Source organism: Ambystoma mexicanum, chromosome 1q (genome assembly GCF_040938575.1).
Source record: "Ambystoma mexicanum isolate Mex_15411 chromosome 1q, UKY_AmexF1_1, whole genome shotgun sequence".
NCBI classification, from domain to species: domain Eukaryota; kingdom Metazoa; phylum Chordata; class Amphibia; order Caudata; family Ambystomatidae; genus Ambystoma; species Ambystoma mexicanum.
This window is the reverse complement of record NC_090922.1, coordinates 244,870,818-244,884,885: the sequence shown is the minus strand read 5'-3', so window position 1 is coordinate 244,884,885 and position 14,068 is coordinate 244,870,818. Positions and strand designations below refer to the sequence as shown.

The 14,068-nt window shown below is 49.8% G+C and overlaps 1 protein-coding gene across 5 annotated transcripts in view; it reads left to right on the top strand.

Annotated features, from left to right (window-relative positions):
* The window catches only part of PPP6R1 (protein phosphatase 6 regulatory subunit 1), a 1,952,116-nt gene that overhangs the window by 1,376,693 nt on the left and 561,355 nt on the right, over positions 1-14,068 (top strand). For all 5 annotated transcript variants that reach the window (XM_069638194.1, XM_069638176.1, XM_069638186.1 and 2 more), the window contains 2 exons: positions 2,242-2,299; positions 2,393-2,538. In XM_069638194.1, coding sequence (XP_069494295.1) covers positions 2,242-2,299; positions 2,393-2,538 — 204 coding nt within the window. The remainder of the gene's footprint in view (positions 1-2,241; positions 2,300-2,392; positions 2,539-14,068) is intronic.

Below are 14,068 nucleotides of genomic sequence, written 5' to 3'. Positions count from 1 at the left end.
AAAACCTTTCTCTTTGCTTCTGCTTTTTCTCCTCGTCTCCTCTGCTGACCTGGGTATCACTGAACTGCACCGGCTACCTGGACACCCTCTGATCTCGGACCCAGGTCCCTCCCCCGCCAGCGTCGCACACCTGCACTGCCCACCAGGCAACCCCCCACACTTGGGGACTGTTTCTGTATCCCTACAGTCCCCCTACCAGCCCTTGACACCTGATGTCGGCACTTACCCATGCACTTGCCACATGATGGCTGTTACTTTACTTATTGTTTTATCTATTCCCATATACTGCATTGTCCCTGCCCCCTTCCCACACACTTGTGCGATCTGAATGACACCTGGCCTAGTAGGATTGTTGTCTGTCCTCCCTTTGTTCCCCTCCCTTGCCTCGTCGCATCTTGAAGCACTTGTGTATAGGCACGTTATAAATGCCACATCATAAACCTCTGGGAATTAAGCGCGTTATAAATAACCTATCCTATCATACGGTCTGCTGAAATGACAACCTTCCCTGGGCTTGCATTAGTGATTACTTTCCTGTCCATTCTGATTATTCAAAATCATTTAACTGTGTAGTAGACCTAATTTGTTTTCTAGTACTTCTGTATTTTTTTATTTTTGCCTGGGACTAGATTTTTTTCCTCTTCTTTTCAGCCCAAATGGGTGTGTGATCGTAATTTGGAATTATTTTGAAAGCCGCACTTACCTAGATAACATTTCCCTTTTCTTTTACCTTCTTACATAAATTTATTGTTTATGTAGAGTTCTTGTATTGCGCTTAACGCTTCAGGCTGCTTCAAGGAGTTGTAATGTTTGAAATTCCAGAATGCGACTCACGTTTTGGCTTGGTCTCACCTTTGCATGGGATAAATGTATGCATGGTATGCCACATAATCTCACTATACAATGTCCGTAGCACACCCTTGATGGAGTCGGAGCTCCTAACAATTGAAAATTCATCAGTGGGGTGACTGTTGGGGTAATCGAAAGGAGGCAAATTGGAGAGGTTGTTTTATTTAGATTTCAATAAAACTGGGAATGTTGTCTGCAACTTGAAACCTAGGTGGAACCATACCTACCTGAGCTAAACCCACAAATGTCCTGCATGTTGTATTCAACCCACCTCAAATAACTTGTTCATGTTCATATTTTCTCCATAACAAAAGGCAGAAATAAAGACCTTGTCCGAGACTTGATGAATGTAATTACATTTCTACAAGACGTTGACTTTCTTGCAGTTGGAGGCAAAACGTAGCAGAACCTTTTTAACAAGCATACAAAGAACACTTATCGCTACAAGCCATTAATATTTACTACTAGGTTGCCGTTTGGGCCTTTTTTGTGTGGTTTGCTCCTATTAGTGGGTTTGAGCACAATCTTAACATAATGCAGATGTTATTGTGTGTGCACATGCAGCTGTTATTGTTTGTGCACATTGTTTTGCTGCATGCCTTTGTGAATGCAACACTAGTTTATTTCTTGTTTTGTAGTTCAATCATTTGCAGTTTGTCCACATCTACTTAACAGGCATATTTACAGATCGCCAAAGTCTCACCAGTCTAAGAAGTCGGATAGACTGTTTTTTGTGTCATAAATGTACGACACTCCCATTTTAGTAGTCGTTTGCTCTCTTGAAACGAGTTCTCAACCTATTCACTTGTAAATGATGACATGGTAAAGTACATCTCTTTCAGAAGTATGAGAGCCTCGCATTCCCTGCACTTTCTCTTCAGGCATAGTTTACACAGCCTTCTAATTGTTCTATGAATGCCTTAATGATAGGTGATTACCATTTGCGAGTAGTAACACACCTAATTTAGTTTCTATAAACATTCATTCAAAATAAACTGGTATGTACATCTTTTAAGTTCAAATCGGTTTGTGATCCACTTGGAGAGGGCTAATGGTTAGGTTGACTGTTATAGCACTAAGATCTGCCAACTTCTGGCTACATGGATCTTTTAAAGTATTAGTCAGCTTTTGGCATCTTCCAGCTTTTAATGTAAATGTTATATGATAAGAAACATCACTACAAAAATAACACACATTTTAAGTCTATATGTCTTGTGCAACTTCGCTACAGATCAATGACCCAAATATCTGCCAGTACCTTTTCACACAGTATAGTGGTAAACAGTTGGTTGAACCAGTGCTTGGTGATCTATATCTGATTTCCATATACAGTCACTGGTTCCTTTCCTCTGCCTTCCCCTATGCATTTTAATATTCTTTTCTTTCTTGCAGTGCCCCCTTCGACAAAACTGCCAATATTACATTTTCACTTCATGCGGATGATGATAGTGTAAGTATCTGTGCAAACTCTTGTTGCCACAATAGCATGTTTGCAAGCTCTCTATTTGTTTGATCTTTGCCTTTACTTTCAATTTTCTTCTAGCCAAATGCCAACCTCTTTGATATCTGCTGCAAGGAGCGTATCCAACAGTTTGATGACGAAGACGACGAAGGCTCAGATGGAGAGGACATCTGGCAAGAGAAGGATATGCGTTACTCGTCTGGAACAATACAGAGTTCAGGCCCCAGGTGTGGCATCAGTGTTTGCTGATTAATTTATTTGAGGGAGAGGGTGTTCTGAATGTGAAAACTATTCCATTGTAATGCAAGGATCATGCTAAAGGAATAGAAACACACATTTTCTTGATGATTCATCAGTACACTCAATCCATATCTTGTATCTTGGAGAATCACCTACATTTTGATGCACGTATCACTGCAACCCATCCGTTTAGATCATGGTCATCTTGGGGTAATGGACAGTCACACATGGGCGCTCTAACATTGTGTGCTCTAGCAGCACAAACCGGAGGAAATACCTATTGTGTCGACGCCTGCAGCCACTGAAAGGGAACATGCTATTAACGCACAAACAAAATCATGAGTCACCATAGGAAGGCAGAAGACGCTCTACCTGGTATTGCATATCAACATTGCTTTTCTCTGACTCAAATTATTGGAGAAGAAAAATATATATTTTTTTAAAGTAGTTGACAGTAATTTAAGGATTTGTATTAACGTGGCTTTGGAGAAATACACCACTTTTATTGACAAGCCGTCTGGAGAGGGATCATTCTGCACATGAAAAAAACAAGATACTATTGGTGTGCCCTCCTTTATAGTCTCCATACACATTGTCATGAATAGTGAGGTCTAATTGAAGAAGTCCATGCTATGTTGATTGCAATGTCTCTTAACAAGCCAGTTATTCTACATTCTAACTGTCAGTTATGGAGGTATGCTTCATGGCATTTCGAAGCACTGCCAAAATCAGGTTATCCGTAATACTGTGGGAGGAGAACAGATTTGCATCTTTAGTCTTGCAACTGACGGTAGGGTGTCCTATATTTTCCAATTTTGGTCATTTAATGATAGTCAATTCTTCATCTGCATTTTACAGGGGAATTTGTATTGTGCCATTGTAAATAATTGTAACTAAATGTGGACGAAGCAGCATGCGCAGATGCATAGTCCTAACTAAGCAAGTCATTGAGTGGTTCCTGAAGAACCCATCAGCCTGTAGAGTAAGACCGTGGTGCACAGAAGCCTGGATAGAGTATCTGTCAAAGACCATAATATAGCAGCCAATTCCCACAGACCTTTGCCTTGTCCGTACCCCTTAACAAATCAAACAAGTCACTTGTGACTAGTAGATGCACAAGTTGCCCTTTGTCAAGCTTATCACTTGAGCCAGTCTTGGTATTCACAATGCATGCTGGTACCTATTTGCCCATATATAAAATGTTAAAAGAAACTACAAATCCTACTATGCAATTATGAAAGACTAGGACTGACTTGAGGAGTCGCGCACAAGAAAGGGCTCCTTGGCAGCGACTTGAGGAGTCGCGCACAAGAAAGGGCTCCTTGGCAGCTAGCTATGCAGTGACTAATCAATTGTTTTCCTATCACATATTTTTCATCTTATCCATGTTTTTTAAAAAGCCCTGTGACCTTGCCATGAATCGACATCTAAAACAACATTTTCAGTTCTTACAACATGGTTGTCAAGTCAGTTTTCAGTAGTTTTCCCTGGCGCCTGCCGGTATTAAGACTTTCAGTAATTAATTGAAATAAATATTAGTATTGTCCCATGCCCTTGTGCCTAAAAAAAGTACTTTTTGAATTGCTCTAGTTGTTACATGTCTTATGTATTAACTAAACCTTCTACACTATTTCTCTGATTATGCATTTTCTATCCGAGTGCTTTGGAATCTCAAGGAAATTACAGATATAAAGGACAACCCTTACTCATAGGGTGTCCCCCAACATGGGTACAGTAACATAACCTTTGGCAGTGGAAAATTGAGCTTCCTCTTTAATTTAGTATAGAGCATGGGTGCATGGCCTCAGGCATGGGAACGCCCTGCCCTCCGGTGCCTCACCCCAGTCCCTCTTTCCCAACAGATGGTGTCGGACCTGGCAGCCAGCGCAGAGATTTTCTTTTTAGCTTTCTGCTTGATCCCGGTTTTGTTTTTTTAATCTTATTTAACTTCCCTTCGGTGCCTCACCTCCCCTGGCGCATGTCAGCTGTAGGAAAGTTCACTAGATGTGCCTCATGCAACCGTTTGTTCCTGGCCTCGGATCCCCATGCACTCTGTCTTGTGTGTTTGGGGCCCGAACTACCACTGGGATGCATGTGTAGGTTACAGCGCTCTTGGTTACAGGGTATTGAAGAATTGGTTGTTGCTGTGGAAGGAGATCTTCCACACTTCTCCTCCGTCCCACCTTGTCAAGACAGGGTAGGCCCTCTGTTCACCTCGGCTCCACAGCGCGGCAACTCCTTCCCCAGGGTTCCTCGGATTCAGGTTCTGGCAGGCCCGAGGCCTCCAAGTCTAACGGCTCCCAAGTTAAGGTGCGCAGGGGGGCCCTAGCAGGCTGTCCTCGGAAGGACGATCAGGTTCGTCGTCCTCTCCAACACCAGGGGGTAAGGAATAGTTGAGTGCCACCTCCAATAGTCTGTCCTCAGCACGATCCAGGTGCTGAGGGTGTCCAGTCAGGGCGCTATGACAACCAACCAGCCGAGGGCTCAGCGCCCACCAGAGTGATCTCTGAGGTCGACGCGTTTCCTTCAGGTGCAAGACCCAAGCTGTATCCTAAGGCCACTCATGGCTCATGGCCTCCATACCCTCCTGCCTAGGGCATGGCGCAAGGCTTCAAAATGGCAGAGAGGCACGTGGCAGAGCCTGCCCCGCCGGGGGCCTTATTGGATCCAGCTCAGGGCTGCATGTACTTTCGCCCACTAAATGGGCTTTGCAAGATGATCCCAGTCCCCTTGGAAGCGGCAGCGGATCGTAAAGTACGGGCATCTGGTCTCCTCAGGGATTCATCTACCCATCACAGCCTTAGGGCCACACGTCCCCGGCGTCTTGGTGCTTTGACCAGAGCGGAGACCCAGCACCTCGGAGGACCAGGCCCCTAGGGACCGGCGGCTTGCGTGTACCACTTCTTCAAGCTTTTCCTTCTGCAAGGATATATTGAAGGAGGTCATCCGCAGGTGGTACTGCCTCGGCTCCCTCCTCTGGGTACCCCTCCGGCTCTCCCAGTTCCAGTGTGGTCCCTCCCCCAGTCCAAACCCTACCGGTTGTTCAGACCCCCCCACCCCCCCAACCTCATCTACCACCATCCCTTCCCCTCAACAGCCGTTGGACCTGTCTTCAGTGCTGGATTTAGGGGGGACCCATTGGCACCTTTATCCCAGGGCCCGGATTCCACTAGGTCTGTGAAAGAGGGGTGGCGATGAGGATGATGATGCCCAGGGTGATGAACCCTCGGCATCCGTTAAGGCCTTTCATGACTGCCTTCACGGCCTGGTGGAGTTCTTGGGTGTCCCTCTGCCCGATGAAGCCCCCTAGGAATTGGGAGTGCTAGCAGTGGTCTTGGGTAAGTGTACTGCGATAAGTTCTGGCATCTCTCTCCTGAACGATGTCCTGCAGGTGGCTCAAAAGGTCTGGGAGAATCCCAGGGCCAACGTCCAGATGAACAAAAGCTTGACAGCAAGTTCAAGTTGGTGGACGGGGAGCCTATCCTCCTGGCCTCCTACCCGCAGCCTCATTCTTCATTGGTGGCTGCAACCTCCTTGTATTTTAAACCCTCGTCTTTGTCTTCCTCCATGCGAGCCACCTCCAGCTGTCTTTCCAAGGAGGATAAAGTCCTGAAGTCTTTGGGAAAGCGCTCTTATTCCATCTCAGGACTGCATCTGTGGCAAGCCAACGCAGATGCCCTCAGGGCTGCGGCTAACCAGAAGCTGTGATGGGAGCTGGGGGCATTTCTGCCTGACCTCCCTTCGGACAAGCAAGCCTCCTTCAAGGCTATTCTGGCAGATGCCCAGGCCATTGGGTACAACCTATTGGAGTCTTCGATCTCCCACATCGACACAGCCATCAGCCCTTTGGGTTGAGATGAGGATGACCGCGTGGATGCACGCCACAAAGTTTTCATCTGACACTCCTCAAAGTTTTCATCGTATCAGCATTTCAAGGTCTTTTGCTCTCTCCGACTTCCTTTGTACCTGTAATCTCGGTACCTTGAAGCATTGTTTTATGGCTTGTTGGCCTCCCAGCCTGACCGAATCAATTTCCACCTAATCTGCTTGCCTGGGCCCGGCTCTGCTCCTCTCCTCATTAGTTGCACGCGGCTTCTTGAACCAATCCGATCAACCGGGAGGCAGGAATCGTCCCCAGACTACGAAATCCCACAACAAGGCCCCTCATTCATTCTTTTTCACTGTTCTGCTGCTAGGCGACGTGAAGCCTGCCCTTGCCTTACAACATTATCCACAAGTCACTGTCGTAAGCCCAATTACATTTGTGGAGTGCACAGCGGTGTGAGTGCTTATTACAAGATTCTGCATTTAAATTGCTTTTTTAAATGCACACGTCAAGGATTCGATCGCATCAGCATTTCAAGGTCTTTTGCTCTCTCTCACTTGCTTTGTACCTTTAATGTGGGTACCTTACAGCATTATTTTATAGTTTAACCTTCCAGCATGAGCTATACATTTTCGACCTAATCTCCTTGCCTGGGCCCTGCTCTTCCTCCCATTGGTTGCACGCGGCTATTTGAGCCAATCCGAACAACCGGAAGGCAGGAGCCGGCCGCAGACTACTAAGGCCCACACCGAAGGCCCTGTTTGCTCCCTGTCCGCTGCCAGGACGCTGCATGGGATTTTCCTGCACTTGTGCCTCCATGATGATGCTGCTACCTTACACCTCAAAGCACCCTGGACTACCATGACATTCACTCCTCCTTAATCATGGGTTAGTTCCCTCCTTCTGGATACACTCCTTCCCTCTTTTGACTGACTCTCCTTCTCTGCTTGACTCCCATTTTTACACTCTGGTTTGCATTTCGTTTTGCACCCATTACTGGCATCTGATTCTAGTTACAATTTCAAATCTGACTGGGTTTGTGCATTTAGCTTGGTTTCAAATCTAGCTGTGTTTGTGCTTTTGACTTGATTTCAAATCTAGCTGTGTTTTTTTTGTTAGCTTAGTTTCAAATCTAGCTGTATTTGTGCATTTAGCTTAGTTTCAAATCTAGCCGTTTGTCCATTTGACATGATTTCCAATCTAGCTGTGTTCTGCAAACTTGCTCTGCCCTTTGTTTGTATTACCTGCTTTTCTGTAACCTACTGACCCAGTGACTACCGTTTTTCTTTTTCTATTCTTATCCGCTGCCCGCCACCCCTTCCCCCCCCCCCCCTACCATGGTGCTTTCTGTTTCTCCTATCTTCTCCAACTGTTTTTTCCATTGACTATCCTTCCCTTCTCACCAAGTCTGGTAGGAAGAACTTCAAAAAGGATATCTTTGCCCCCAACCCTAGTCTCCCTATCGCTGACACCTATTCCAGCGCTTCCTCTGGACAGACCCTCAACGACATCCTCTTTGTTGTTCCTTCGCCTTATCTATGGACTCTTCATATAATCTCTGTGCTCTGCCCTTTCCCCTACTCCCCCATTAATGGTGGCACCCTCTGGGCGGCTCTCATGGTCCCCTTCGACTCCTAAATTCATCATTAATGTCTACCTAAATGGCACCGTCATGGTCCAAGGCCCTCAGCCAATCTCCTACTCTTTGATAGGCACTTCCCTCGCCTGATCAATTTCCTTTCATCTCATGCTGTCCCCTCTTGCTTCTCCTCCCCCCCACCTTGGCTATTTTGCCCTCTCTACTGCCCCCACTCTGGCTCTTTCACCTCCGCATGGCGTACCTCTGATTTGTACCCCTCCCTGGAAGGCCTTTAAGGCTGGCAACCTTCATCTTGCCACTCTCAACTCTCGCTCTGCAGTCAAACACTCCTCTGATATCTGCCGCCACCTTGAAGAATTCAACCTCAATGTCCTCGGTCTCAAAGAGACTTGGTTCACGGCCAGTTATGTCACAAGCATTGACTCCTGGCAGCTACAAGATCCTCTCTGCATCGAGATCCACCCGATCCGGAGGGGGTGTATCCCTGATCTTCCCTGAGTGGATTCCTGCCTCTATCATTCCCATGCAGACCTACTCCTCTTTCAAATGCCTTGTCTGCAGGCTTTCTCTCTCCTGGCCGCTCTCTTACCGTGGCGATCTATCGGCCCCCCGTTCAGATCACCTCTTTCCTCTCTGAGTGGGCGGACCTCTCCTCCTCTCTTCTGGCCTCAACCACTCAAATCCTCCTTCTTGGTGACTTTAATATCCATCTAGATTCACCCTGTTCCTCATCTGTACTCTTTTGTGACCTCTGCGATTCCCTCTCCCTTTCAATCCTCCCCTCTGGCCCAACTCGCTCTGCAGGGCACATGCTTGATGCTTTGATCTCCTCTGACCTCCCCCTCTCCATCCCTCTGACCACTCCTCTCTCCTGCAGCGATCACTCCCTCCTCTCCTCCCTTCTCACCCTCTCTACCCCTCAGGCCAAGCCAACCCCAAGAATACCACCTACCTTCTCGGACATCCGTCCCATGAAACGTGTGTCAGTTGAGGCTTTCGCCACCACCTTCTCTTCCTCCACATCCCCCCCCCCTCCTCCGGCTGACTCACATCCTAACACAGCCTTTTCCATGCTCTACTCTTCTATCTCCGATTGATGTCCTTGCACCTCACATGAGGATCCGTTTGAAGACCAAAGCAAAGTGCAGTTCTTGGTACGACTCTGACCTAGCTACCCTTAAATGTAAGTGCAGGGTGGCTGAGAGGAAATGGAGGGCTTCCTGTTCATCCTCTGACAAACTGGCCTTCCGCCTGCTCCAAAGGCAATACTGATTCTGTCCATACTAAGAAGAGAGCCCACATCCGAGCCCATGGCCAAACTCTTCAAAATCTGCAAGGAGCTGGCCAACCCTACTGCAGCCTCTACCTCTGCTGTCGCCTCCCAGGCCCTTTGCACGGCCCTTGCCTCTCACTTCATCTCTAAAACCCAGGACACCCTGCCCACTCTCCTCCTTCCCCCTTCTTCTGCAAACTCTGCCCTCCTGCAGCCGACCCCGCCCTCTTTCTCTTACTTGCCTCTTTTCTCCCGTGACAAGGTTAATAGACCAGTCTGATCTATGAACGTCTCATCAAAACAGGTTCTTCCCTTGGAGGCGCTAGCGAGCCAGACCAAGATGGCCGCGAGCCTGTGATGCTCCCCTGCACACAGAAATCCGGTAAAGGATCCGGACGGTACCCAGACTTCTGCCCTTATTTAATCGTCAGCGTTGTGCTGCGGGTGGTGCTGGGATCCTGCAGGCGTTTTCTCCGGTTAAATCGGTGCCTGAGAAGCCCATACTGGGGGGCTTGAAGAGCGGCTGGAGAGCGCTTGCGTATTCCTGCTGAGTGGGGGAAGTGCTGTGGCGGCCCCTGGTGTCACGGCCTGTGGCGGCCCATCCGGGTGGATACTGGGCATCGAGCAGCCGGGGCCCTGCAGCCGCGGGGCCCGAGAAGCTCATATAGTGAGGCAGGCTGATTGAAGAAGGTGTGCACCAGACTCCTGTCGAGCAGTGAAAGAGCCGCGACGGCCGCCGGTGGCGCAACTGGCACGGGGATACATGAAGACCTGACGGGGCCTGTCTGGTACAGTGCGTGGGCGGTGGAGCTCGGCGATTGCGGGGGAGAGGGCAGTACCACCCAGCCCCCCCCCCCTCCCCGATCAAACGACTCTGGAGTGTCTGGGAGCTGAGGCGTTGGAGCGGGGATCAGAAGGGACCGGAGGTGCACTGTCAGGCGGAGGAGGAGGAGATGTCCTGCTGGGGCTGCTCATGCTGCCCCCCCCCCGGCCTGATCTGAGGGAACCCGCGGCACGCAGTGAGTGTCCCATGTGCGCGGTGCTGGATGGTTGGAGGAGGCTCTGCTGTTGTTTAGAAGCTGGGGCCGGCAAAGGCTTCCCGCTGCAGTTCGTGGGGACCCGCAGAGTGCTGGGAGGAGCGACGCCTGTGGAGGTACCGGGGAGCGAGAGCCGTCCTGGGATCAGGCTGTGGGTTCCCCTGCTTGCGGCAGACAACCCAGAAGTTGGCTTGGTCTTGGGCATACCTGGAGGTGACTGATAACGCGCTGGCCTCACTATACAGCGCGACTTACCTGATGGTGGCACAGTGCTGAGGTGGCGGCGGTGGGCAGTGGTGTGCTGCCTGGTGCACTGTGGTCCTGGTGAGGAGGTCACTGTGGTAGGGGGCTGTCCGGTTGTGCACCCCAGGGGGCTGAGGAGTGGAACATTCGAGGCGGCGGCCTCTCTGCAGGCATTCCGGACCTCAGACTGGTGGTTGGGAGCTGCGCAGGCTGGTGGAGCACCCACAAAATATCTGGGGGGTGGGGAGGAACAGCCCGCCTCACGTCTCCGAGGAGCTCCTTGTCACGATCTTCACTGGGCCGTGGGGGCTGTTGATCATTGTGTACTGGTGAGGCCCCAGCCACCGGGGTGCGGGGCCCATGCTCAGTTGCTGTCAACTCCACTCTGATCCCCCCTGATCCCCGGGTGTTGCTCCATAGCCGTTGGAGCCCAACATGTCTAAAACTGGCAAGGGGCGGAAAGCAGCAAGCCAAACTGAATTTTGAGATGGCAGCGCTAGTGAAGCGTAATAAACCGGTTGAGGAGCCACAGGAGGCTCAATCCTCCACACTCCCTGTGGACCATGCAACGGCCTTTCCGGACATTAAGACAATGTTTTCGCAGTTACAATCGGGCATTCAGTCTTTGGACGGGAAGTTAGACTCGCTGACCTGTAAGGTGGACCATATGCAAGTAAGGCTTGACAAGCATGAGGAGAGACTTGATGAGGCTGAGGGCAGGGTCTCGACAATGGAGGATGAGGCGGTTTCCGCGTCCAGGGACATGTCTGAAGTTAAGAGGCCGTTGAAAGAGCTTGCGGCAAAACAGGAAGATTTGGAATCGTTCTCGAGGCGGAATAACATCAGGATAGTGGCCCTGTCCGAGTCGTGGGACCGGAATCACATGGAGGAATTGGTGGAGGAGATTTGTCATGAAGCACTGGGGTTGGAGGGCTTCTCATTGCTATGCGTGGTGGAAAGGGCACACAGGATCCCGAGTGGAGGGGGCTCTGCCCACACGTAAATTGCCCGTTTGCTAAACTATAGGGACAGGGATGTGGCCCTCCGCAAGGCAAGGAAGAAAGGCACGGTCTACTACAAAGACGATGCAATCTGACTCTTTGCCGACTTCTCCTATAAGGTGCAGGCGTCGAGAAAGACATTTATTGCCGTCAAGAAGAGACTTCGAGAGAAGGGCATGAAGTACGCCATGTTGTTTCCAGCCAAACTGAGAGTGGAGCATAAAGGCAAATCGATCTTCTTTCACACCCCGGAAGAGGCTAGCTCCTTTCTAGATATGTTGCCACGATCTCCGGTCTCCTGGGGTGACGATGCACGATATGCCTCTGGGTCCATGGTAGAAGCGCAGTTTCCTAATGTTGCTGTTCTCTACCGGAGTGGAGAGTTTGGGGTATGCTGAACTTGGGTGTGCAGGGAGGGTCGGCTCCTAATTGTCCCCCAAGCGAGAGCTTGTTAATTTCCTAATGGTTGGGCTTGTTACTGTGTTGGAAGGTTGGGGAGTCTTTGGAGGGGTGGGATAGAGTGGCAGAAGGGGGGGACACGACACTGACAAGTTTGGGGTGTTGTTGGTAGGGGCGGTGGGCGGCGGCATAACTGTACGGGCGACGCTGGAACACATGCTGGTGGAGGGTGCCTTAAGCGCTTTTGTTAGAACATCCTTTGATGGCGACACTTAACCTCATGACCTGGAACGTTAGGGGTCTTAATAATTCACCCAAATGCCGGAAGGTTCTGCAATACCGGAGATGTCATCGGGTGGGGGTGGCCTTCCTCCAGGATACCCACTTAACGGCAGACACAGAGTCCAGATTCGGTAAGAGTTGGGGGTGCCATAGGTACTTCTCATCTTATTCCTCCTATTCTAGGGGGGTGGCCATCCTGATACATAGTATGGTTGGGTTTCGGTTGACCCGGGTTCTGAAAGATGAGGAGGGCAGGGCATTGATAGTGCAGGGGATAATCCAGGGGAAGTTATATATGTTGATATGCTACTACGGGCCCAATCACGATTCAACTGACTCTTTGCAGTGGATTGAGAGGCACTTGGGGGACATTCCTTAAGGGGAGACTTTGTGGGCAGGGGATTTCAATACAGTCTTGGACCCGAGACTGGACGGGCAGCGACCCCGCACCTGGGGGATAGAAGAGCTGACCGGATACGGGGTATGCTAGTGGTATGGGGGATGGAAGACGTATGGAGAGTGCGGAACCCGGCACTGGGCCAATACACACATCACTCTGCTCCGCATAATTCGGCTGCACGCCTAGATTTTTTTGGGGTATTTTTGGTACTTCCATACACTGTTGGGGCTCACGACTGGGGTGGAGATAATGGCGCATACCCTCTCGGATCATGCTCCCGTTCTACTGACTATCTGCCTGAGAGGGTGCGGAGGGTCGAGGCCTTCCAGTCTTTCAAGAGGAACTGTCGGCCTCTATTGATTCTTACTTTGAGTTTACTTTGATGGGCACCCTGTGGGAGGGATTCAAATGTGTGATTAGGGGGGGGCGTATAGCTAAGGAGGTGGGAATTCTTAGACGGATACGGTAGGAGTTGGCTGACACAGAAGAGGAGATTCGTATCTTGCAGCTAGGGGCCCCCATACCGACTAAAACGCAACAAGGGGAAATCGTGCAGAGACTCCAGGAGTTTCATACTCTCGCTCAGAGGGAGGGGAAATATTTGCGGGATAGTGTGGCTCCTCGCCAGTATGGGCAAGGTCAAGCCCCGGGTAGGTCACTCGTTAAAGCAAACAGAATGAAGGGGCAGGAGGACGGAATACTGGTGATTACTGATGAGTACGGGGAGGATCAGTTTGAAGACGAGAAAATCGTCCTAGAATTTCAGAAGTTCTATGGCCGCTTGTACTCGGCCAGTCGCGGGCTACAAAGGAGGATATAGATGCGTTCCTGGACGGGGTGGGGTTATATTGGTGCTCGGAAGGGCAACGGGAGTGGCTGAACAGACCATTAACATTGGAGGAGTTGATTGAGGCTATCAAGTTGTTACCGAGTGGGAAGGCCCCTGGCCTAGACGGCTTCACAGCTGAGTTTTATAAAACTTATGTGACTAAACTAGCACCATTCCTACTGCAAGTCTATCAGCAGGCAGTCACCGAGGGCAGACTCCCAGAGTCTCTCAGAGAAGCTGTGGTCATCGTATTGCTAAAACCTGGTAAACTGGCCGGAGACTGCTCCTCGTATCGGCCGATTTCGCTCATTAATATCGACAATAAAATATTGGCCAAGGTACTGGCAGCTAGATTGGCGCCGCTGATGACTCTGGTTGGGGCTGATCAGGCGGGATTTATCCCAGGGCGATCGACATTGTTCGGGCTGCTTAGAATGTTCGGTTTGATGGAAGCATTTCCAAACAACGAGCCGGTGATAGAGGCCTTGTTAGACGCGACTAAAGCGTTTGACTCTGTCGAATGGCCGTTCTTGTTTGCGGTTCTGCGTAGGTTGGGACTGGGGGACCTGTTAATTTCTATGATATCCTTGTATTTTAAAGAGCCGACGGCCAGGGTGAGGGTAAATG